Consider the following 24,511-nt stretch of genomic DNA (forward strand, 5'->3'; position numbering starts at 1 on the left):
TATTCTTATGCTTCATTTTCAGTAATTATTTTTATACAACTGGGAAAATAGTTTTTAGTGATAGCCTGCCACACAGAAGCAAAAATTAAAGAGTTTATGTTACCATTTATGGTGTATGTGCATGTATTTTTAACCAGCATCTTGAATGGTACACTCTATTGCCAGAAGGTGGCAGTAAAGGAGCTGAGAAGCTATCCTTGCAATTCCTTACCAGCTAGCTAGCAAGATGCAAGTCTGCCACAACAATGCAGCTTATTGCAGCTGCATTTATAGAACTCTTTAGCATTTAGCAAGGTTAATATACTACAATAACAAAGAGAGAACCCCAACGATCACATGATCCCCATGAGCGACACCTGGCGACGCTGTGGAAAAACACCTCCCTCATCCACAGTGACATCCTCAGAGTTTGCTTTCACTTAACCATAAAGCAAGTGTTCACAAACTATATATTGGGAAAAGTGTTTCAATCTAAATATTGATTGAACATTATAGGATCTATGAGATTATCAGTTTAAACTGGTCGCCTTTAAAGCTGACTTTCACTAAACAGTTCTATCTAACACAGTTTACCAAATATTTGAACAAAATTTGAGTCCCATCGTACAAAAAGTCTCCACATAATCAGCCATAAGTCATAAGATCAGGTGATGTAGTGTTTGACAGATGTGGCCCGTGGCTGAGGTGAGGCATCCAGACTCACCCTGAGTCAACGCTATGAGTCAACACACAACATTACAAATGTTGGCCAAGCTGGCGTTGCTGTTTGGGCCATTTTCAGAGGAGGTTCATAAGATAAGTGAAAGTAAATCAAAAGTTAACCACAGACAGGTAATCAGCTGTTAGGTAAAGGTTATTAACCTGATCCAGAACACACTGTTCCTGGATCTGCTAAGAGGTATCTCTAAAGAAATGTGATTTATTAATCCTTTAATGCACAGATGAGTGAATATTTTTAATGGGAAAATAAATTGATTCAAATCTCAAGACTAAAATCAGATTATATGCACATATGCATTTGGGATGAGAAGCTCTTACATGTGCGAGGCGGTCGAAGCGTGCAAAGAGTTCATTCAACATTCGCACCAGCTCCTGCGCTGACAGCGTCGTGGAGAGGTTTGTGAAGCCTTTAACATCTGCGAAAAGAATGCTGAATAAAATACGGAAATGTCACTTTAATATCCAGCTCACTTCTTAAAAGTTATGATACTTAATGAGGATGACATTTTCTGTGATGTCAGATTTTGCACATTTTACGTAAATGTCACAGTTTTGTTCTTAAGAGCAAAAACTCTCAAATGTCTTTAATCGGGGCACACACAGGTGTTTTGCTGTTGGACCCTCACCTGACATTCTCGTAGCGGTGGATGTAGATTCTGTGAAACTGATGCTGGAGGTGTTCGTCCTCTACATTTGTCATGTCGTTGATCATTTCCAAAACTACAAAACGAGGCAGGACTGATAACACCAGTCGTTCCTGTTGGGGAGAAAAATGAATCATCTCATCGCTTTGAAATGACAAAAAGACACAATACAGAACAATAACATAACATCTGCATATACCGACAAATCACAATGTGTTAAAAAAACATTGACTATTGAACTGTTTTTGTGATTGGCACTTCCATCCGTTAATTTGTCCACAGGGAGCAGACTAAGCAGAGGTGTTCAGATCTTCCTCTCCCCTGTTGCCTCCCCCAGGTCTTTCAGGAGGACTCTGATGCTTTCCTAAGACAGACGAGACACTTCATCTGTCAGCTGTCATGCCTCGGGTCTGCCTGGGGTCTCCTCCCAGTAGGAGCTACTCAGAGCCTCCTGTATGATCAAGCTCCTCACCCTGTGTCTACGGCTGACCCCAGTCACCTCTCAGGAGAAGCTCACCAACACTGCTATCTGCGCTCCTATTTCTTCTGTCACCACCCACAGCTCGTGACCAAAGGTGAGGCCAGCATTGTTCACAGGCCGGTACATCAACAGCTTCAGCTTCACAGTCAGCTGCTTGAATAACAACAAATATCTGAATTCTACTTGAAGCCTTCAAATCCAGAGTGGACGGTCTTTTCTGAGCGAACCGGGTCCTCGGATTTAAAGGCGCTAATTCTCATTCCAGCCACTTCACACTCTGCTGTAAACAACCCTCGTAAAAGCACGAGGCCATCACCCCATGAACCACAACTTTGAGTTTTATTAGCTCAAACCTAACAGTCCAACACACTCCTGCAGCAGTTTATAGGCAAAGGTTTGTCCTGGGATCTCCCCAACCTTACACGGCAACATATGGAAAACAGGAAGTGCTGAGCCATCAGCTGATGTCAGCTTGCACTGAGATGAACGCTGATCAGTGTGAGTTCTTCTAGTACAGCAGCATCTACGTCCAGAAACACAGGAAGGAAGGTAAACTCTTCACATCATTACTTTAGATTGTTTCACTTTTAAACTAAATGCTTTGAACTACAGCTAAAAAGTGGAAACAGCCTTTTTTATGGATAAATTCAAAAACTATGTTTGATGTATGTAAATGTTTCAATAATAAACGAGAGAACATCAACAGTAAATTATTGAAGGAACAGAAATAAAGCCTTTAAAAAGAAATTACACGAGGGGCTGTGTGTGTGAGAAATGAATTAAAAAAGATGGCTTGAGCTCTGCCAGCCTAAGCTCCTCGAGCAGGATCCTCCAAAGCCTCCGCGCTCGCAGGAACATCACAAGTAAACGAGTTTGTGTTGTGATTTTTGTACTGACACGGTGCCACTTGGCTAAAGCAGAAACAGATTTGGAGTGGGAGCGATGCAGCATCCCTCAGGATTCTTTTGGCCTCGGGGAGCCGCACCAGAGCCAAGCAACTGCTTCTTTCAGATACTGAATACATTAGAACCAACCAGAACGTCACGTACAGTGACATCAGTACACGGCACGCACATGCTCAAAAGCCCTGCAGGTTTTTTGGAATATTTTACGCCAAAGGGATGACAGAGGGACAAGTCTAATAGCTGGAAAGGCTCCGAACGAACCAGCTGGCCCTGTTCTACATCTTAAAGACTCACTGTTTAAAAACACGAGAGGAAATCTGCACGAGGCGGGAGATTAGTTTTGCTCCCAATCTGATAAACAAGTTGAAAGAAATTTTGCACAGAATTTTGACATTAGAGCGGCGATCTGCCTTTTATTCTCTCTGGTGTGTCTTCTGGTGAGATTTTCACTGGAATGAATTTGTGATAGAGACTAAAGTGATATTCCATTTGAAGAGCTGTAAATCTTGAAGACAACATGATGGTTGCACGTGGGCACATCATGTTCTTTCATTACCATGAATGCACACCGCGCTTCACTATGACTCAGCCCCACATACAGCACTCTGCTGTTGGAATTACTCACCAAAGAGCTCCAAATATGGATTAATCCGCAACTGCAAACAGTTCCCAAAAACTCTACGACTTGAAACACGGGCTGAGGGAAAATATATTTATATTTGATTAGATACATTCAAATACGCCAGGATACTACGAATAACGGGGCTGCAAGGTCGCATGATAGGAGGCGACCTTTCTCTAAGTGGCTGCAGTCACGCTTGGAAAGATTGTAAAAGGTTTGCAAATAATTGGTGTTTAATTTATAAATGAGCACAAATGTTTCCATCAGTCTGAATGATTCAGTCTATGAGCTCAACACGAGGGGACTCAACTGGCTGCCAGCTGGTTGTATTCTGGTTTATATTCCTATAGAACAGGAAGGCTGTGAAGTGCAAATGTAATAGTTAAATGTCAATTTCTGTTAAATTTCAATTTCTGTCTATTTAGACGGAAGCAGATATGTGATTTTCAATGATTTATCACTGTATTTGCTGTATTATCAGAAACAGATTGCGTATAATTGCTGGCTTGACCACATTCAATCACAGACTGATAACAGACCGACTCCGTTTTATGGCAACATTTGTTGGTTTTAGTGACAATGTTGCCATTCTTGATAATCTCATTTGGCACCAAAAAGAAAACACTGAAGTGAGGTAACTTTATCTTATTGGATAAAACAGGTTTTGATACATTTTAACTTTGAGGATGTAATTTGCAGTAAAAAAAAAAAAAGGTGATAAATTGCAATATATTTTAGTCCAAATACTCAGCATATTGCAAAATGTAACAAATGACACTAATATTGACAGAGTCAAGTATTGTTTTAATATTGTATCGTGAGGTGTCTGGTGATTCCCACCTCGACGTTACACTAGATCGTCTATAATTCTCTGAGAACATTTGCTGTCATCAGCTTGCACGGTTCCTCTGCAGTCACAACTGTAAGACAGCACACTTGTTTTTCTTCCCTGCTTGGCTCACAGATGAGTTTTCCAGTAAGAAATAAAAATGCAACCTCATGTGCACTCAGTGAAGCTGCATGATGCTGTCTGAGAGCCCTGGAGAGCCTCTTCAGACCCCGAGCACAAGTGCAAAGAGAGGCTGGCTGAGGCTGGATAATAGCAATGAGACGCACAGAGAGAGGGAGATAGCGACACCGTCCTCTGCTGCGATCACAGCAATGACAACAGTTCCATCGTTGCTGTAGAAAGAGATGTAAATAATGAAGCAGCGGTTATACAAAGATTGTCATCTAATACGTAAAAACAAGCATCGGAGCAAATTCTAACATAAAAATCACCACAATCAGAATAAAGAAAACCATCAAAATACCATGAACTCTAATCATTTTGAACCTTAACATACGATAAAAAAAGTTGGTCCAGAGGCGGGAAAATGCCAGTCCACATCAGCTGTTAGCTTAGCTGATACACATCCAAACGGTACATCTCTATGGAAAATAATGTACATGTTATCCTAGCAGTCCCCACGTTTGTGCATCTGCAAGCCACTTTGAAACCCACATCCATCCAAGCTCCCAGCTAATCACTGTTTCATCTGTTGTCATGGAAACCTGTTCACATCTAATCAGGTGGTCTTCCTGTTGCATTGATTTAATACCTTAATCAAAAAATTACTCTTCAACAATTCTTTATTTCTTTTCATCTTTTTTATGACACTTTACAACTGTCGTCTTCATGATAACAAACTTTTAAAACTGGGGTATCGTACTCGTCTTAGCTCATAAGTGGGCTGGACCAGTGAAACCAGTGCATAACGGTGCACAGAACACACCTCATACTTTACATTGTAGCCTCCCAGCATACAGTGAGCTGTACCAGCACCCCGAACAATACTTTTTATTTACATAACTAATCACCCAGACACAGTTCAGAGGGGAAAGTCCTGAGTGGACCCAACAGCAAAGCACTGACAGTTGTTAATGTTATGTAGTATTTTTTGCAAGCTTATGGCTGCAGTGGCAGAAAAAAACAAGCTAACTAAACCAAACCTGAAGAGCAGCTGAAGTATCCAGAGGTAAACACTCACACATGACAGGAAGAGATATGATGCAAAAATAAAAAGGGATCATAACAAAAACAGAACCCCTTATCTTTAGCAAAGAATAATAACATATTGATAATTCATGCATCCAGCTACATGATCACTCAAAATCTCAGCTATATTGTTGTTTATGTTTCAGTCACTGGGATCCTGCAGCTTGTGATGGAGAGCAGAAGCTGATTGGACAGCTCATCTCTCTGACACACCACTGTGGACGTGACCATCAGCTGAGTGTGAAATGTGTAAGAGGAGAGCAGGTGCTTGTGTTGTTGAGCACGCACCGCCCCCTGCTCTCGGCACGCCTCTGTTGTGCTGTTGTTTTTGTTGTGTTGGTGTCTGTGCTGGAAAGCAGAGCAGTGCATCCACAAATTGAGGTCTAGACAGACAAACATTTCAGTGAAGCGTTGCTAATTCTTCGGCTGCTGCGTCGCAACCAAACGCCCCGGGCTTTGGTGGTGGAGTCTCACTGCAAGAAATGTGGATTTTACAGAGTCGTCCTGAATTCAGACTGAACCTTTGAACCCTGCAATGTGTCTGTGCTGCTCAATCACACGTCAGCCAAACTCCTGCTGCAATCACACAAGGAGCTCCATTTGAGCAAATAGTACCGCTTCCTGTCGCAGTACTCTGGGATAAAATATTACAATATAAATTCTATTAACTACATTATGTTTTGGAAACTCTATCAGCAGCTCTTCTCCCTCTCTTAACTCCTTTTGCCATCAAGACAGTAATCTTAGTTCCCATGTTAAACATAAACAAAAGAAATCTGCTGAAATTTTCAACTTAAGTGGAATTTCCAAAGACAGCATACGTATGCTGAATTTAGGTATTTTAGCATCACTAATTAACCTAACCTTGGACTGTGGGAGGAGGCGGGAGGTACCTGGGGAGACCCACACAGGCACAGTGACAACATGCAAACTCCACAAAGGCCGCTCATTTACAGTATTTGTACCCGGTTAATAAAGGTAAAGTAAATTTACAGGAGACAGACTTTGACATATATTCATCAAAGTACTCTGTGGCAAATAACTGAGCAATATAATCAGCCACCTCTCCTGTTAATCCTTATCCTGCAGATAATCTTGCAGCTGGTGTGAGATTATCTGGAGGATAAGTAGGAAAAAAATAAGGAAGGCTATCTGATTAGCAGTGACTGATCTTTCCAAATAAGAGCAAGGGGGTTTTGAAATAGTAAATGAATTGAGAATGCCGCAGTCATCTCAGACACATAACAAAATGTTAGAAATGCTAAAATCTTGTGTGTGGACAGGGGGCTGCAGAGTGTTTGCTCCACTGGACAGGGACCCTGGTTTGGACAGCTGAGAGCCAGCGGACTCAATGTCAGATCAGCTTTGAAAGTCATTAGTGAAGCTTGATTTTAGCTGAAAGCTGAAGCCCTCCAGCAGCTCACTGACAACGTCTGTCTTCATTCAGACTGTACCAAAGATCCACATGGACCTTGTGGTGGATTTTCAATGTAAAGGCTAATTTATAGGGCAGCACGGTGGCACGGTGGTTAGCACTGTTGCCGCACAGCAAGAAGGTCCTGAGTTCAATTCCACCATCAGGCCGGGGTCTTTCTGTGTGGAGTTTGCATGTTCTCCCCGTGTTTGCGTGGGTTCTCTCCGGGTACTCCGGCTTCCTCCCACCATCCAAAGACATGCAACTTGTGGGGATAGGTTAATTGGATAATCCAAATTGCCACTAGGTGTGAATGTGAGTGTGAATGGTTGTCTGTCCCTGTGTGTTAGCCCTGCGACAGACTGGCGACCTGTCCAGGGTGTACCCTGCCTCTCGCCCTATGACAGCTGGAATAGGCTCCAGCGCCCCCCGCGACCCTGAAAAGGATAAGCGGAAGCGAATGGATGGATGGATGGATGGATGGATGGAGGCTAATTTTGAGTTCATCTGTATTATAATCTGCTTATTACTGCTTCATTAATACTGTTTTTCTTTAGAGTTATTACACTGCAGCTGTCAGGGAAACATCCTTTCATTACTCTTGTCAGGAACAGAAAAATATTTTTTAGACAGCCAAATGTTAAGCTTTCATTTTTGAGGATCTGATGTTGTCCAATGTTTGCTAAATTAAAACTCTAGCAGTGCACCAGTCAGCAAACACCATCTGCGTGTCTTAAACATTTGTGAACCCTAATGCAAGACTCAGGAAACAAGAATGAACATTAAGCATTCTCAATGCTTAAAGAATAATGATTCTTTAAGTCCAGAAAATCACAAAGTCCAGAAAGTGTTTACAAAGCGCTAAGGCACAGACGCTACAACGCTGACGTAACAAATGACAAGGGAAGCGACAGGAAACAATAACAGAACCCTAATCCAAAGGTAACCTAAAATTCAAAACGAATCCTTCTAAACTCAAAACCTTATGCGGTGTTCACTGTTTACTGATCAACAACAGGAAGTTTGTGAGTTATCTAAAAATATAGATATTGGTTTTCTGCTTGCAGCAGTATGATCCAATCTTCAGTTCAGTTCGATTCAGGTTTATTTATATAGCACCAAATCACAACAGCAGTCGCCTCAAAGAGCGCTATAATGAAGACCCTACAGTATTCTGGAGAGATGCTGTAACCAGAAATGTGCCACTATGTTCCTGGAACACATTAACAGAAATAACAGAGCCTGATTGGATGTCATTACACTGTTCTTTTCAGGGGCGGGGCCCTGCTTACTCCATTACAGCCAGCCCAGAGCCTTCCAGGAAACATGACCACTGTAAAAGCTTTCTGTGGCTTCTCAGAGCTTCACTGTCCACTCCAGCGCATACACAACACTATCTGCCACTGTGTGTGTGTGTGTGTGTGTGTGTGTGTGTGTGTGTGTGTGTGTGTGTGTGTGTGTGTGTGTGTGTGTGTTTGCTTATGTGTGCGTGCCTTCTGTTTGTCTGACTCACAGCGCGTGTGTTGTCTTATTAGATTGCGTGTTAAGTGTGTGTGGAGCAGGGGCTGCATGCACAGAGACACAGTATGTGTGACAGCATTGAATCAATGCAGCGTCCATGTTTTTCTGCTCTCAGAGGACTCGTTAGCGGTGCTGCTAACACTCGGCCCTGTTAGCTAAAATCCATAATTTGTTTTGATTCTTTTTTTAAAGTCGCCTCACGCTGAGCTTCAGCATCAAGCAGCAGAGGGTGAAAATGTGCACTTCACACATCATTCTGCTGTAAATTAGAGGATTTCGTTGCTGCTGTGGTGCACCAGTGGTTTGTGAAGGTCATTTAGAGGTCACTGCCCAATATCTCTCACTGGAGTTCAAACAGGGGTCAACCTGAAATAGTTTCAGCAGCGGCGTATGAACTCTCACTGAGCAAACAGCACTTAAACAAGTCTACAAGGAGCATTTAGCATGCTAGCCATGCACACAATAGCAAGTGCTAGCATGTTGACGGTATTGAGGTACGATTTGCTCACATTTAGAATGCATATAAACCACCATGATGGATTCTCAACACTTCCAATACCACAGATTCAGAATTTGTCTGATGTGGTGATGGTGTGCATCAGCTCGAGCACAGGCCGGAGACGCGGGATTAGAAATGAGTACAGCAGAGGGACAGTTTGAGCAGTTTGGAAATGAAGTCAGAGAGCCGAGACTGAGATGGTTTGGACATGTGCAGATGAGGGATAGTGGATATGTTGGGCAAAGCATACCGACAATGGAGCTGCAGGGCAGGACAGAAAGAGGAAGACATCAGAGACGATTCAGAAGGACATGCAGGAGTTCAGAGGTCGTTAAACTGAGCAAACAGCCTGAGTTTAATCCTGGGTGTCCTGAATATCTGAGCCAAACTGTGTTCCAGTCCATCCAGATTGTAAAGCAAGCATTTTGACCTGGTGGTGATACTAAAGGAGTGCAAACAGCTGTCCCTACAGCCCTGCTGCTAACACTCACACAAATTTTCAAACCTGGCTCTGAACACGCATCCTAAACTTGCTTTCATTCTTTAAGTGTCTTGTGAAAACACACAGAAAAATTTAACTGCTGCAAATGTATTAAACAGAACACAGCACAGACAGTGACTAACAAATCATCCGAAGCTTGAAAAGTTGCAGGAGGCAACAAAAACTTGTCTGCGGCTCACCTGTCTCTGGTTCTCTGTCTCGAGTCGCAGCCGAGCTTCGATGCAGCGCCGCGTCTCGAGGAAGGCCTGACGCTGAGCACGGTCAGACAGGTAACTGATGAATATCCCAGCAGTGTTCATGCACATGAACAACACAGCCTGAGCTGCTATCTAGAACACACAAAAAGAGAGGATTAGGAGATTTGCTTGTTGACAAATTTTGGAGTGCAAGAACCAACATTCAAAGCTTCTTTGTTTATATTTACAAATATTCTGAGGCAATTTTATGTCTTTATTAATTAGGCTGAAAAGGGGGAAACATCTGCACAATATTTTTCTCCAACTAAATATTTAATTCTAAAAATATTTAAGATCTTCATCAAGCATTTGTCAAAGAGAAAAAAAGAGCATCTTTTCAAATCAGTGCAAAACAAATATCAGGCAAAAATCACAACAGACTTTAAAGCAGTTTGTAACACAAAATACAAACTATCATCTTATATCGATTATCTTTGTATTCAACACAACAACATTGAGGAAAATCTTCAGCTTTTTGCCCTATTCATCTAAAAAATAAGAGGCTCAAAAGCAAATTTAAAAAGATTGCAACGAGAAAATCTAATCCTTAATAACAACTAGAAGAACTTTATCATTAAAAGTTTTTCCTGGAGAAACTTCAATCCCAATATTAGTGAGGACGTTTCATAAACGAGACCTGTCGGCTGCCAAGTATAAATAAAGTGTATGACTGTAGAAATAAGTGACGTCATCACTGATGCGTCTCACAGTAGATCGGTTACATTTAGCAATGCAAGTTTTCAACCATCTCTGAGTTTTTCCAACATAGGAAAAACCACGTGGGACTTTTAATTACTGTGACTAAAGAAATCACTGAAAGGAAGTTGTGCACATTGGTATCTGCCATTTAATTTTTTTAATTGTAACAATAACTAGAAATATATAGACGAGAGAGAGAGAGAGAGGGGGGTGGAGGCCGACATTCAACAGAGGAACCCTGCTGATCTCCAGCTGTGTGATCGGGGAGGGGGTCCTACCGGCATCACACTGGAAGTCACATGAGATTATTTTCACACAGAACAAAATGGTCCTTTACAAATGTGCCACCGTAGCCTGACGAGTCCACAGGTACTGAAGGCTAACATGTGGAACTGCATGGAAACTGACAAACTCAATGAAATGAATTCAGATCAAAGCTTTAAGTAAATCAATAACACTGTGACGTCCCTGTCGCATCGAGTTGGTTTTCTATGGTTTTTCTGTTCCGTGTCTTTTTCTCCACTTGGTTATCTTGTGCTCACTTCCCTTTTTTTGCACCTTATTTGATTTTTTTTCTTGCCAACTTTTTGCAGCAGGTCCATATTTTTCTTTTTGAGACGCATTTTACAGCTTTATCTGAAATGCATTTTTTAAAATAAATCACTTTAGCAAAAAGTTATATGAAGAGCTGTACAGAGGACGCCATGACCTCAGAGTACTTTAAGATGCATACATAGTACTCAATAAAATATGATGGCCCGAGGTGATGTGACACGATGAAAGGATTGTTTGCTCGCTGCAGTCCCCGTGGTGTAATCTGAAGAGTTGTGACGGTGCTGCAAACTGTCACAATCTCCCTTTATGTTTGTGGTGATATGTTACACAGTCTGTCACTTATTTTTACCATTAGAGCTGGATGTGACCCAGGAGCAGCATCGAGACTTCATGCAGTTATAAACTGAGAGAGGCACATACAGTGAGATGGTTTAAAGGCCTTGTAGGCTGGAGAGTTTGAAGGGATTTGACGTCACACTGACGTCTGTCATGGGCAAGAAATCAAATCAGTGAGGGGAAGTCCAGAAAAACTGCAGGAGCGCTGTCAGGTTTAGTTTTCAGTCACAATAACTCGTCTGTCAGAGATCCCTCATTCAAACAACTTTTATCTCACAGTGTACAAATGATTTCTGTTTACAGGGAGCAGAAGCAAAAATAGAGCCACTACTGTAAAAGTTGGTGACAGCCACAGTGATGTCAGCCATTAAGAGCTGAGCACTTTCACTGGCCTCATCTTTAGTGTTTTAAACCATATGTCACTTGTCAGGTGAGCCCAGACAGGTACTGATCATCTGTTACACCAATGAGCTTTCAACCACCAGTACAAGTCAATGATCTATGACATCTATTTAACAGCAATCAGACCGTCTGGTACTTGAGCAGGTAAGAAAGGTGCTAAAACATTAATTCTGGAATGAGTGAACATTCAAACTCCTGCTTCACATGTACCGATGTCTATTCACCGTCTATGAAGACCTTCTAAGGACTGATAGTTCCATTAGAATAAACTCAAACATGTAATATGTATCAGTAAATTAGGTTTTCGCAGAGACGTTTGTATTCTTTCAAACACTTTAAATTCTCTGAGCTCTGAACTGTAAGAGCTTTAGGTTAAGTGCAGGTTAAACCAATGAAGCCAGTCTGACATGTACATTAATTACATCATGACTATGTTTGGATAAAATATGTTTAAGATATAAATACATATTCAAATGAAAGATTTGTAAAATATTATGTTATGTCTATGTTTTATTAGGGCTACATAACAAGATAAGTCAGTATCTTGATTTGGCTATGAAGGAATCCTCGCCTACGTTAGCTTAAAGCACTAATTATTCATTTTTGGCCACTTGGGGGCAGCAGAGAGAACTGATTTGGACTGGCAGGAGATGCATTAATAATAATCATTTGAAATTGTGTTAATCTTCTCTCAATGGGAAAGGTTAACGAGTTCTGCAGAACTGATCGTGCTTCTCTAACTGAACTCTCATCCATTACATAAAGTCTTTGATCCATCCTGATACAAAAATATTGATTCATGCAAACTTTAAAGCACTCTGCTCTGACACCCAACAGCAATCCAGAAATTCAGAACACTGTAAGTCTTTATATGAAAAGCAACTCTGAGTACAGAAATGTGATGATCTGTAACTGGAAAGGGAGCCAAAACTGTACATTTTCATATTTCATATTATGCGTGACTGTAATTTAGATTTATGAAGTAATTTCATTGTAAAAACTTATTTAACTATGGAAACAAAAAGCGTACTCGCTGAACAAATGAATCTACCGTTAAGGCAGACTTGAATATAGTCTAAATTAAAAAAAGGAATCCAGAGAGCAGCTGTGTAACATTTAAACTAAACTCAAGCGTCTTCTTTGAAATTTCTGTGAAAGATGACAGTATAAACACTGAAAGCTTTCATCAGCTGTGAGCACATAAAGTGATGTAGGGCTGGGCCCGTTAAAAGCATCGGACGTCGGGCTGATGTAACAATAAGCAACACGAGCGTGTTCCTGAGCAGCACGAGGGATTTCACCGCCGCCTGACCAGCTTCCTCCTACCTGCTGGAGCTTCACATGATGCAAGCGTTAAAAACACTCACAGAGGAAAACCCTTCACAGCTTTCACCCGACTTCCACAAACAGCTCTTCAAACAGGACAAGGATTTCTACCTGAACTGTTTTGTTTTTTTTATCATACTTCAGTTGGATGACACAGTGTTTATTTGTTGTACTCTCAGAGGGTTTGTGTACATGGGGAGTAATTATAGTCACGGGCAAGTCTGGACAGGACTCGAGCATCTGCTACCCTCTACAGCAGGGCTGCCCAATCCCGGTCCTCGAGAGCTACTATCCTGCAGCTTTTAGATGCATCCCTACTCCAACACAGCTGAATCAAATGAATGGCTTGTTATCAGGCCTTTGCCAAACACGATGGCATGCTGAAGAGGTAATCAAACCATTTGATTCAGCTGTGTTGGAGTAGGAATGCATCTAAAAGCTGCAGGACGGTAGCTCTCGAGGACCGGGATTGGGCACCCCTGCTCTACAGTATCTCTATAAAGGTCACACAGGACGGCTTCTATTTCCTCACACAAAGATTACCATGTAGAGTACCTGCAGGATACTGATAACACCGCTGATCCATAAATCAATATTATTAGCCAGGTTGATGAGATTTGTGCCTTTTAACATCTTCAGACAAATTACCAACTGGAAAAAGTGGTACATCTCCAAGGCCCAGAACTCCAGGATAACGTAATAATGGACTGTATGTAGAAAATGACATTATGTTTCGAGGCCTGTTGCCATTTAGTTTTTGGGTTTTTTTGTTTTTTGATGTTTTAAATCAGGGCTGGATGGGACTGAGAGGCTGGCAGACATCCACCATAAGGCCTTAGCCTGGTTTATGATCTGCTTTAACATGATTTAGACTATGGAAACATGCTGTACATGTAAATCATCAGGAACGTGTTTACTGAGGTCATCATCATGCAGGCACATTTTTCTCTATATAGTCTACGGTCTATACAGGTTTTAGCCCTCTGAGCTCATCATCGGGATGACCCCGACATTAAAAGATTCTTTGTTGTGTGTCACTGTGATTATTGTTTTTGTCACCTGACTGGAAAGACTCTTCAAAAATAATCAAAATGACGTATTCCAATAACATCAGCGATGACTTCGACCTTTCAGGGTTAGCATGGTTCCAGCTTCTTGTGCAATCTCGAGGTCGTCTAAGGTTTGTGTTTATGTGATGTATAGTGTGTGTAGTCCACCAACACAGATGCCTTTACTTCTTTAATTTATTAACAGATCTTCTTCTTCTTTTGGCAGCTCCCTTTAGGACCACAGCGGACCATCTGCATCACGTTCACCCTTCCTCCAGTATGCTCGTCTGTCACTCCAACCCTCGGTGTCCTCCTTCACTACATCCACGAACCTCCTCTGAGGTCTTTCTCTCTTCCTCCTGCCTGGCTGCTCCATCCTCCACATCCTTTGTCCAACATAACCACCGTCCCTCCTCTGCAATTGTCCAAACCATCTCAGGCTCTCTGACTTTAACTCCAAATCATTTAACCTGAGCTGTCCCTCACATACCAGATACATTGCAGAAAAATAAACACACTTCAAAAATTTATTGTGCAAAACTTTTTTTAAAATAAATGTTACTTTGGGTGTTTCAGTTCAGCTAAAATGTTCGCAGCCAGGTACCTCGCAACATGGATCGAGTGTCTTAATCATATCGTTAAAGCCGCTTTTCTCCACTCTAAGAAACGGCACCACAACTACACGGTAATGGCATTTGTGATATCCACCGCTGATTTGTTTTCTCAGTGCCTTTGGAAAAGGCTTGGAAAATATCAGTCTGCTGGTGTGCAGGGCCACTTTTTTCTTTCCATTTAACTGAATGGGTGTTTGTGGAAAGCGCAGTTTTTGGCTTTCCTCATGTTCCAAAAAGGTGCTCCGTTTAAAGGTGATAAAACAAATTACTTGTATATCCTCTCTTCACTATTACTGTCTGAGAAACCGTCCAACTTCGGCAAATCGTCCTACCCGTATTATAATTTGACGGCGACTTGTGACTAATACAAACCCTAACATAACCATAAGAAATATTCACAATGGGTTAAAAAAATGATTTAAATTTGGGGATTTTGTTACCTACGGAGCCCCGCAAGGGACATGGGAGAAAAAAACAATTAAGATGGACTTTTGCGAGATCTTGCAAAACAAACTCGGGATCTCGCAAAACTTTTAGCTGCATTCTTCGGAGGCCGCGCCGAGGCACGATGTGCCGGGAGAGCGATGTTCCTCCCGGCTGTAGTAGGTCTCGACCTCCCGTTAGCTTCGACATGGTGGGTGTCAGATCTCCGGAAACGTCGCAGCACTTTTGCAAATATGTGATGTCTTGTAAACCGAGCAGATATTTGACGTTTATACAACTACATTCACGCCTCAAAATATCTTAAAAGTTTATTTTGTGACCCAGAAAGAGTAATATTACAACTAAGTAGCTGCCACCATAGTTGGAATTCAACTTTTGTGAATTCCGAGTTTCTTTTGCGAGATCTCGCAAAAGTTCATCGTAATTTTTTTCTCCCATGTCCCTTGCGGGGCTCTGTAGTTACCCGCATGCGCAGCATACGTGCATAAACAAGGGGTAGGATGGTTTGTGAGGTAGGATAGATTCCCAGAACACCGGCATAATATGCAGATGATATTTTTCTGCTCAACATCCGACTGCTTAAACCCAAACCAGGTCCATGTGACCGACGTCGCACCGGTCTTCTTTATGAGCACCTCCTCCTCCCTCCCACCTGTAAGCTCCATGCTTGCAGCCGCTGCCATGCTTTCGACCAAAACAGGCGCAGTTTGATGACACCATCAACATGCGCTATCGCGGTAGGACGGTATAGTCAAAATCTCTAGCGTTGGCCAAATTTATATCATTTCTACCGTATACCGTTTATCCCACCGGCCCACCCCTACCTCTGATGTACTCATGTCTAATCTCGTCCATTCTGGTTACTCTCAATGAAAATCATGACATCTGCAGCTCAGCCTCTTGTCCTTTTATCAGTGCCATCATCTCTAAACCATACATCAGAGCACGTCTCACTACCACCCTTTAAGCCTTTCCCTTTCCCTCCTGTTGATATCTTTCTGCCACAGATCACCCCACACTTGTCTCCTCCCACTGCACCCCACCTGATAGTGGATATATTAGACACAGGGTGCTGAATGTAGAGCTGCAGATACATGCACATAGTGAAGAAGCGTTGCAGTGACAGAAGAGGAAGATGAAGAAGAAGGTCAACGAGAAAGGAATCTGAACAACACCACATTTAAATGTTTCTTTCCAGCTTAGATGAGTCTCATTGACACAAAGCACGCTGTAAATCAAAGTGATCAAAAAGCTTTAAAACCGTTTCATTGCTCCCCGCCTGTCTGTCTTTTTCAAAAATAAAAGACTGAGAGCTTTTGCTCCCACACTTGAGGCAGAATTGTGTCACAGATGATAAAAACCTCAAAAAGACAGTTCGGTGTCCTCTGTCGCTGAGAGAAGTGCTCTGCCGCTGTTTTCCTCTGCAGTGAAATTGCTGCAGTGAGAGCACATTTCAAGAGGAAAAAATGGAGCATGAAGAGGGGATTTTCTGATTTCTGGTGCTTTTCACAGCAGGGTTGCTTTGCAGAGAGCAAGTTGACATTTCATAAGGGTGCTTTTCCCAACTGCCCGAAATCCTCTCCATCCGTCTGGATTGATCTGGATGGATTGGTGTTAACAGAGACGAGAGCCTGGCAGAAGGAGGAGGTGGTGCAGAATACTGTAAATTCCCAAATAAATAATGTCTGGCATCCATTTAACCTCCTTGGATAATATATACAATGAATAATTACTGTCATTTAGTTAACTGAGGCTGATGTGGTTTTCACATTAGCACTACAGCCCTGAACCTTTCTAGACCAAACAAATGTGTGAATGTAAATATCCAAGTCGGTCATTACCCTGCCAACCCCGCCAATGTCAAATTTAAATCCAACAAAGCAAAGGATCTGATCTGAATCTGATCTTGAACAAAAATAGAGGAAAACCGGCTCAGAAAAGACCCGAAGGACAGTCAGAAGTACGTTTCACCTAAAACAAGGATCTGTTTAAAACGTAAGAGACGCGGTGGTCAAACAGAGCAACACGTGTCACTATCTGGGACCACATCCTCAGTTACGATGAGCAATGAAGGATGAAGGTGTACTAATGAGGGGCATGAAAATGAGAACAGCAGGTATTGGTGAAGAGGGCATATATAGCCTGAGGCTGGAAGGGGCGTGAATGAGGTGTGGTCCCGCTCCTGAAATTCAGATAATATCTCCATTTAAAAGAATAATGGTAAATTCCCAGAAAATACATTTCAAATATACCGGTGACTGCCACTGGTACCCCCTCAGCCTCCTAAACTCCTACATCGTCTCATTCCAGAGTTAAGACATTCACAAGATTATCAGAAATCTTGACCTTTGACCTTAATGTCAAAGTAACTGCGATTTGAAACCATTCTTGAGTTAGTGCATTCATAAACTTGGGTCTCCATGCCAACTAGCCACTCACCCGCCCGGCCAAGCCCAGCAGGCGATGACAACTTCGCATCAGCCTTTTAGGATTAAGGGGTAAAAACATAAACATTGTACTGTACTCTTAACTAGCTGCCTCGAGCTTTGTAAGCAAGTAAGTAAGAGTCTGAGTGTGCTGGACGAGCTTCAAAGTTTAGTGTCAAACTCTGAAGCTTCAGGGTTTGCACCAGTAAAGACTTCAGGACTGGTTGCTGTGATGGGAGGAGGCGCTAATGTAGCACCGCACTGTGTCACACAAAAGGAGCACACGTGCAGCTCCACCACCATGACGGAGAGCTGTTGTTCTCGTTCACTTCCAGCACAAAGAACAAGTTAAAGAAAACGCACTAAAAGAAACGGGTGAAATATATTCCCCTGGTTCTATTCTGACTTTTTTACCATTTTGAAGGCTTCTTTACAGATTTAGTAACTTGTTTTATATGTAAAAACTGATGTTAACAGTAGCCTAACTTAGACTCCTTAAAAGTCCTTAAAATACCTTAATATCACTATTAAAAATCTACGCTCAGTATCAGGGAACATGTATATACTGCCCCGTAATAACAGGTTCATTTATGATTTACCTTGTTAATATTCTTTAAATGACACTCTGAGTCTATCATTAAAACAATACAGAACACAGGATGTGAAGCTGTCTCTGGCTTCAATTCAGATCCACCTCAGTGCTTTCTGACTTCAGGTCTCCAAATCTCTGCTTATATAAGTTGACCAGCGCTGACTTCCCACCTGATCATCATTACAAACCGCCTTAAATTTCTAGAATCTTTCCATCTTCAGCAGCTTTAACATGCTGCACACCATTCTGCACAACGAAGCTCAAGCATCCAAGAAAACCAACGCTCCCACATTTAAGGAAAAAGGAGCCTTTAAGCTTGCATTCGCTAAAACTTGTATAAATTTCTCGTCATTAATTCAGTTGATTCGACCCGCCTCCGCTTCAAATACTGCAGCAGGAAACCCTGTGTGGAAAAAACCTCCTGTAGGCACTTTCACATTAAAAACTGAAAACATGTAGGAGTATCAAAGGCTTTTTTCCTTTAAGCGACACACACACACATGCAGCGCCATCCTTCTGCCAGTCTTCTCCCCCGAGGCTTATCACTGTATCTCACAGAGCATTACGGTGTGTTACTGTGCGTTATTGTGAATCTCTCCCAGGACGCTCTCAGCATTGATTCAATTTCTTGCTCGGCCCCCCCCCCCCGGAGGCCTCTGCTCCTCCCACGGAGACAAAAATTAAAACCCCCGTAAGCTGCGGCAGCTGTGGCGGCATCCATGTTGTTTTGGAAAAGAGCAGCACCGGTTTGCCATAAAGGGCATCAGCATGGAAACCGCCGGTGCACTCATTAAAGGGAAATGCCAGTGATGTGGATGTTTTTAACAAGACCTCATTAGGAGCGCTGGGCCGGGAAGAGGCGCTGCTTATAAACAGCTACATGGAAAATAATCAGGCAGGGTTAATATTAGTAATAATTAACATAATGTCTTCAATTTGATTTAACCGTGAGAAGGGCCGTGCACCGTGACAAATAAACACACATATCTGTGTCTTTGACCGGCCCGCTCATGTCTGTGACAGGCGTCCAATCTGGGAGCTCGCCTTTCAGTTCAGTTCATGTGGTTTTATTTGTGATCTTTTATTTACTGGCAAATAAATAACCGAGCAATTTAAATCAGCTGTTTCTCCGCCAATGGTCTTAAACTCTACCTTCATGGACCGCAGCTGGCAACGACAGTCCTCGTTCTCCTCTGCACCCGTTGTGGTGCACGGGAATCAGCTTTGGTTAAAGTGAGTCCATCCAGCTTTGGGACAAGAGACTCCCTGGAGGGCCAGCTGAGAGACACTGAGGAACACTGTGACAGCGACCTGGTCAGCCTTTAGGGCAGAGGTGAACTCCAGGCCTCAAGGGCCGGTGTCCTGCAGGCTTTAGATATCACCCTGGGTCAACACACCTGAATTCAATCCAATTCTTTTTTATACAGCACCAAACATCACAACAACAGTCTCCTCAAGGTGCTTTATATTGTAAGGTAGACTCTACAATAATACATACAGAGAAAAACCCAACAATCATATGACCTTCTATAAACACTCCCTTTTAACAGGAAGAAACCTTTGGCAAAACCTCTGGAGAACTTCAAGAGATGTTGAGGAGGTAATTTAGCCATTTAAATCAATGCTGGATCAAGAACACATCTAAGACCTGCAGGACACCGGCGCTTGAGGCCTGGAGTTCCCCACCCCTGCTTTAGGGAAATGGAAAACTGTAAGGAATGGGGGCAGCTGGATAAAAGTGATGGAACTTCCAAAATAAGAGGATTGTCTACAAGTAAATCTGCCTGTTTTCACATCTATGTGTGTATAAAACCAGCACCCGGAATATGGATGTGCAAGGCTACGTGCATGTGTGCACACAACATGAGTTCAGGAAATAAATATGCATGTGTTGTTCAGCTTCACTAATCTTCAAGTCATCAAAAGAGAGAAAACAGACGGAGTGCATTTCAGTCTGTTGCTGTGACTTTAAACGAGAGCTTAATGAAACTGTACATTTGCTCTAGTTGATCTCCTCTCCTTCACTTTCCCCCTGGCTGTGTGTTTGTGACTGAAAAGCAGTGAGTAATTTTACAAATATAAAAACAGATGGACAATTTCGTAGTCTTATAGGCCTCAAGAAAAACTGTGAAAAAGAACGAGGAAAATATTATGATCCAATACGCCTCTGTTCACCTCTTACAGCAGGCTGCAGCGTTCATGGCAGGTGAGGCTGTCCTGCTGCTCTCCTATACTTCCATGCTGCTATGCTTGTGGGGACCAACACTCACTTTTGGGGACAAAATGCCAAAACAAATACTATGTGTGAGAAACTGTGCCTACTGTGCATTAGCAGCAGTGCTCCAAGGAGAAGTGTGGAGGTGTCACATGGTCACCATGTGAAGCAGTTTTCATCTGTTTGTGTTCAAGAGCGCTGACAGTGATGGAAATGTGGATGCTGTGTTTCCTGTCAGTTTTCCTTCTTAGTATCACTGTGTTGTGTTTGCACAACAAAAGCTATATAAGTGTCGACTTGTCTTGTCCTTTTTCGGTTTTACCTGCCCTGTGTGAAACGTAGTTACTTTTCCTTTTATTTATTTTTAATGCCATTTTTTTTTATATTTTAGGATGAAGTGAGGATGTGTAGCAAAGCTACAGCTATAGTAAAGGATCAGCAGTTTGAAGCCATTTCACTCCGTAGACACCAACAGCTTCTCTTTGGTGATGTGAGTGATGATGATGCCATCCCTGTCGGCTTCTCTCGCACCCTCGCTCAGTTTGGTTTAACACTTGTTGATAAGACTTTAATGAACAGTTACTGTAAACGAGCTGTTTTCTCTTGGCAGAAGGCCGCCCCTCCCTGAGCCTGGTCCTGGTCCTGGTTTTTCCTTCCCACTGTTGCCAAGCGCTCGCTTAAAAGGGTCGTCAGATTGTTACAATGTTCTTTATCCTACAAAACAAAGCGCCTTGAGGCAGCAGGCGTTATGTAATGAAAGTGAACTGAATTGTGCTGTTGTCTTTTTACTAAGCTTCTTGGCATACGACACAAATATAACACAGCAACACTACAAGAAGCAGACAAGAAGATAAAGGCTAATGCTAAAAAACTGTGTCTTAACTGTTAAGATGCCGTTCCTTCTTTCTACAGTGGAGTCAGGCATTATTGCAATCCATGGATGACTCTGCAGAGACAGTTTATAATGACCCAAGATCAAAAAACAGACCAAACAAAGACACGCACGCTGCCGAGAACGAGACAAAAATGTACATCTGTGACGTGCTGAGGGAAGAAGTGAGGTGAGGATGAGCGTGGGAACGTGTGAGCTTGTCACATCAGCAGGATAATCAGTAAGCGCTGATGTTTAACCCAACGAGACGAGGGAGCGGGCAGACTGCCAGATCTGCCACGAGGCGAAACACAAACACCCACCCCGTATCAATATTTCAGAGCTATCAATTACATTCCTGCTCAGCAGCTGGCCTTCTCATTTTACATTCACGGTGGAGACTTACGGATACCAGAGGAAGACGTCACGACAGCACAGGCAGATTTACAAGGTGTGGAGGCCTCGGTTTAACCTGCTTTTAGTATCTGATGACAGCTGTATGAAAACATGCGAGAGGAGCAGGCGGCTGAGAGCGGCCGAGCTAAACCCCCTGCAGCCAGCGGCGGTCTGTGCAGAGAGCACCCCTCAGCCAAATGAAGGGATTTATTCTGCAGCTCAGACGTGTGGAAGAGGACAGCGAACGATTAACTCAGATCCGCAGATCTCTGCAGACATGATGAACATACTCCAGTCAACACAGGCCTGTCAAAAGATATTACATCTGAAATATGACGTGTTTAGGTCGGCCTCAGTTCATCGGCATCTGATGTTTGCACAGAAATTTGCAGAAAAACAAAACTACAGCTTTGTGTATTTGTTCAGTGGACAAACGTTCAGCATCTATTCCAGCGATACAAATATGTCTGGGCACGGCGGCTTTAGTTTAATTAAACCTCTGCTCACTCGAAGAACCTGATTTCAACATCATTGAAGAGATGAAGGGTGCTGCTGCAAGCTTTGCACAGCACGAGATTCAGTAATTAGCAGAATCAAACAAGGAGATTTCCAGCCAATCTACGAAAAAGCTCCCAGAGCAATCGTTTTATGATCATCGGTGTTGGCTTATTAAAAATTTCATCTGTTTCCAAAACTTTGCTTATTTTAACTTCTACCTTTGTCTAAAATAGACACAGATTCAAAAGATCATCAACAGAAATTTTGCAAGAGAATTACAAAGTCTGAGTTTGTCGTGCCCCCAAAGTACCAGTCAGGAGAAAAATGAGCCAGAACAGCAGGAGCGTTTCCAGGATTTTGTAAATGGAGCAGCACAGGAGGACCGACAAGCAGTCTCCTGCAGACCTCCATAAACATTGTTATAGCCCCATAACACCACGATCGTATCACTGAAGCACAAGATTCAGATCATTTTACTCTATCGTTTGTTTCGTGCTGTCGCAAAATAAACTGCTTTCGGCAATATTTTTTCATCGTTTTGATGGTCACTGTAGTGGCTATATTAATTTCTTAAAGTTCTCTCTTATATTCAATATAACCACACTACGGACGGACAAGCGCCTGTTTTTATGCGCTGCCGTTAGCAACAACAACGGTAAAACCATCGCGTGTCCGCTTGTTTATTTTCCACATAAACCTTTCAGAATAAAGCTCAAGATCCTGTTGAGACCTTTCAAATTAAACCGAATCACGTGAAAGATGCAGAGTGTTTACGGGTGAGAAGCAAAAAAGAGCCGTCAGGTGCTAAAAAAGAAACCATACACTCAAACGTTAGAACAGGCTTCTCCCCGCAGCACGCCGTGTAATAAATACTCACAAAGAAAACGGCGGCCGTTACAACTTATGTCTAAAAATGTATAGCTTCATGCATCGGTTAAAACACTCGACTCCAGCTACAGGACGCCCAGCTGGAAACACTTCACGCAAGTCGAGCTGCCCGAGATTCACAGAATTTACAGAAAATGTAAAATTTTTGTGATTTATATCGTTATCATACGATAGATGTCTTATATCGGGATATGAGATTTTGGTCATAAACAGCCCTAATCACAGGTGATTAACGATGGCGGCGCCTTGTTTTTCATTGTCTGGTCAAGAACAGGTGTGTTCAAACATCAAAGTAGATGTAATAAATTAAGGAAATTGGAAAATAAGGGCAGAAATGAGCTGGGGATGAAGCGGATGAAGATGGATGGATGGAAAATAAGGGAATCGTTGTTCTTTTGGGGTTTTTGATGGGGTTTTTTTTGGGGGGGGGCTGCATCTCCCACACATAGTGGTGAGGATGTGTAGCAAAGACTAACATGGGTTTAGTGTGAGAGCCACCACTGAAATTAAAGTTAACAGTTGCTCCCCATTCATTTAATAACATGACTGCCAGACACGCTGCTCAAAGGGCCTGTTTGACATAAGTGAATATTGGGCCCTGCACAGATCACAAGTGGTGCCAGCATCATGTTTCACAAATTAGAAAATGATCGTGAGATGATTCAGTCAGAGAGTGTGAGGGTTTTTATTCTAGCAGAGTTCTCGTATTGACTCTGCTGCCAAGTGGGAAACCTCACCGAAGTATCTGCTGCTACAGCCCGAGCAGCAGGTTCTGAAAAACAGATTTTTGTGACTAAATCATACATATTTTGTTTATTAGCAGCAATTATCAAAACATCTATATCTCACATTTCTATTATACAGTCTTATTTTGCATAGCAGGGCTGGGATCTTGAACTTTAATGGTCAGGACTGATTATTATGACAGATCCCGGGTCAGTTTTGTTAGAAGCTGGTGATTTAGAGGGAGAGAAAATGACTCTATCATATACACATTGTTCTAATGGTGGATTCATATTAGACATTATTTGTATTAAACGGTTTCAAATAATGAGGTCAGTGCGTGTGGACGCGCCTGACGAGTCACTGCCTATCGTGGTGGATAGGTCCCTGGCATCCTTGGAGCGGGATTGTGGCCAATAGCCCCTGGCAGAATCTCTCAGGGCAAAATGTTCTCAAGGGAGGGAACAGAGAGAGAGTATTTCAAGAAACTCCAGTGATCTGTAACACCCAGCACTGCATATCCTCGCCTGGAAGCAGAAAACCGGGGCCTCCTCCTGCAGCCAGAACCACTAGGGGAACTTGCAGGCAAGTGTCTGGTGCCCATCCCTGGATTCAGGAGGCTCGGCCGGGCACAGCCTGAACAAAAAACATGCATCTGCTTCCCCGCGGACCCAACACCATGACGAGGACAGCCACTGGGGTTGGATATAAGGCGGGGGAGTCTGTGCATTTGGATTATCCACTTTGGCCTACAACTACTGCACTAAGTGTAAGATAACGAATGCATGAATGTATAAGTAATGCTGTGAGCAAAGACCAGAGATTTCAAACTGCTCTAAACACTTTTTTTTCTTCCGAATTTAAGAAAAGGCTCTGTATGATGTCATGAACCCAA

The 24,511-nt window shown here is 42.5% G+C and overlaps 1 protein-coding gene across 2 annotated transcripts in view; it reads right to left on the reverse strand.

Annotated features, from left to right (window-relative positions):
* Positions 1 to 24,511, reverse strand: part of adcy8 (adenylate cyclase 8 (brain)) — a 130,778-nt gene that overhangs the window by 76,135 nt on the left and 30,132 nt on the right. For both annotated transcript variants that reach the window (XM_080907300.1, XM_080907299.1), the window contains exons 2-4: positions 9,526 to 9,675; positions 1,347 to 1,477; positions 1,039 to 1,150 (exon numbers count right to left, since the gene is read on the reverse strand). In XM_080907300.1, coding sequence (XP_080763426.1) covers positions 1,039 to 1,150; positions 1,347 to 1,477; positions 9,526 to 9,675 — 393 coding nt within the window. The remainder of the gene's footprint in view (positions 1 to 1,038; positions 1,151 to 1,346; positions 1,478 to 9,525; positions 9,676 to 24,511) is intronic.

The sequence above is a fragment of the Rhamphochromis sp. 'chilingali' genome (genome assembly GCF_963969265.1).
Source record: "Rhamphochromis sp. 'chilingali' genome assembly, chromosome: 16".
NCBI classification, from domain to species: domain Eukaryota; kingdom Metazoa; phylum Chordata; class Actinopteri; order Cichliformes; family Cichlidae; genus Rhamphochromis; species Rhamphochromis sp. 'chilingali'.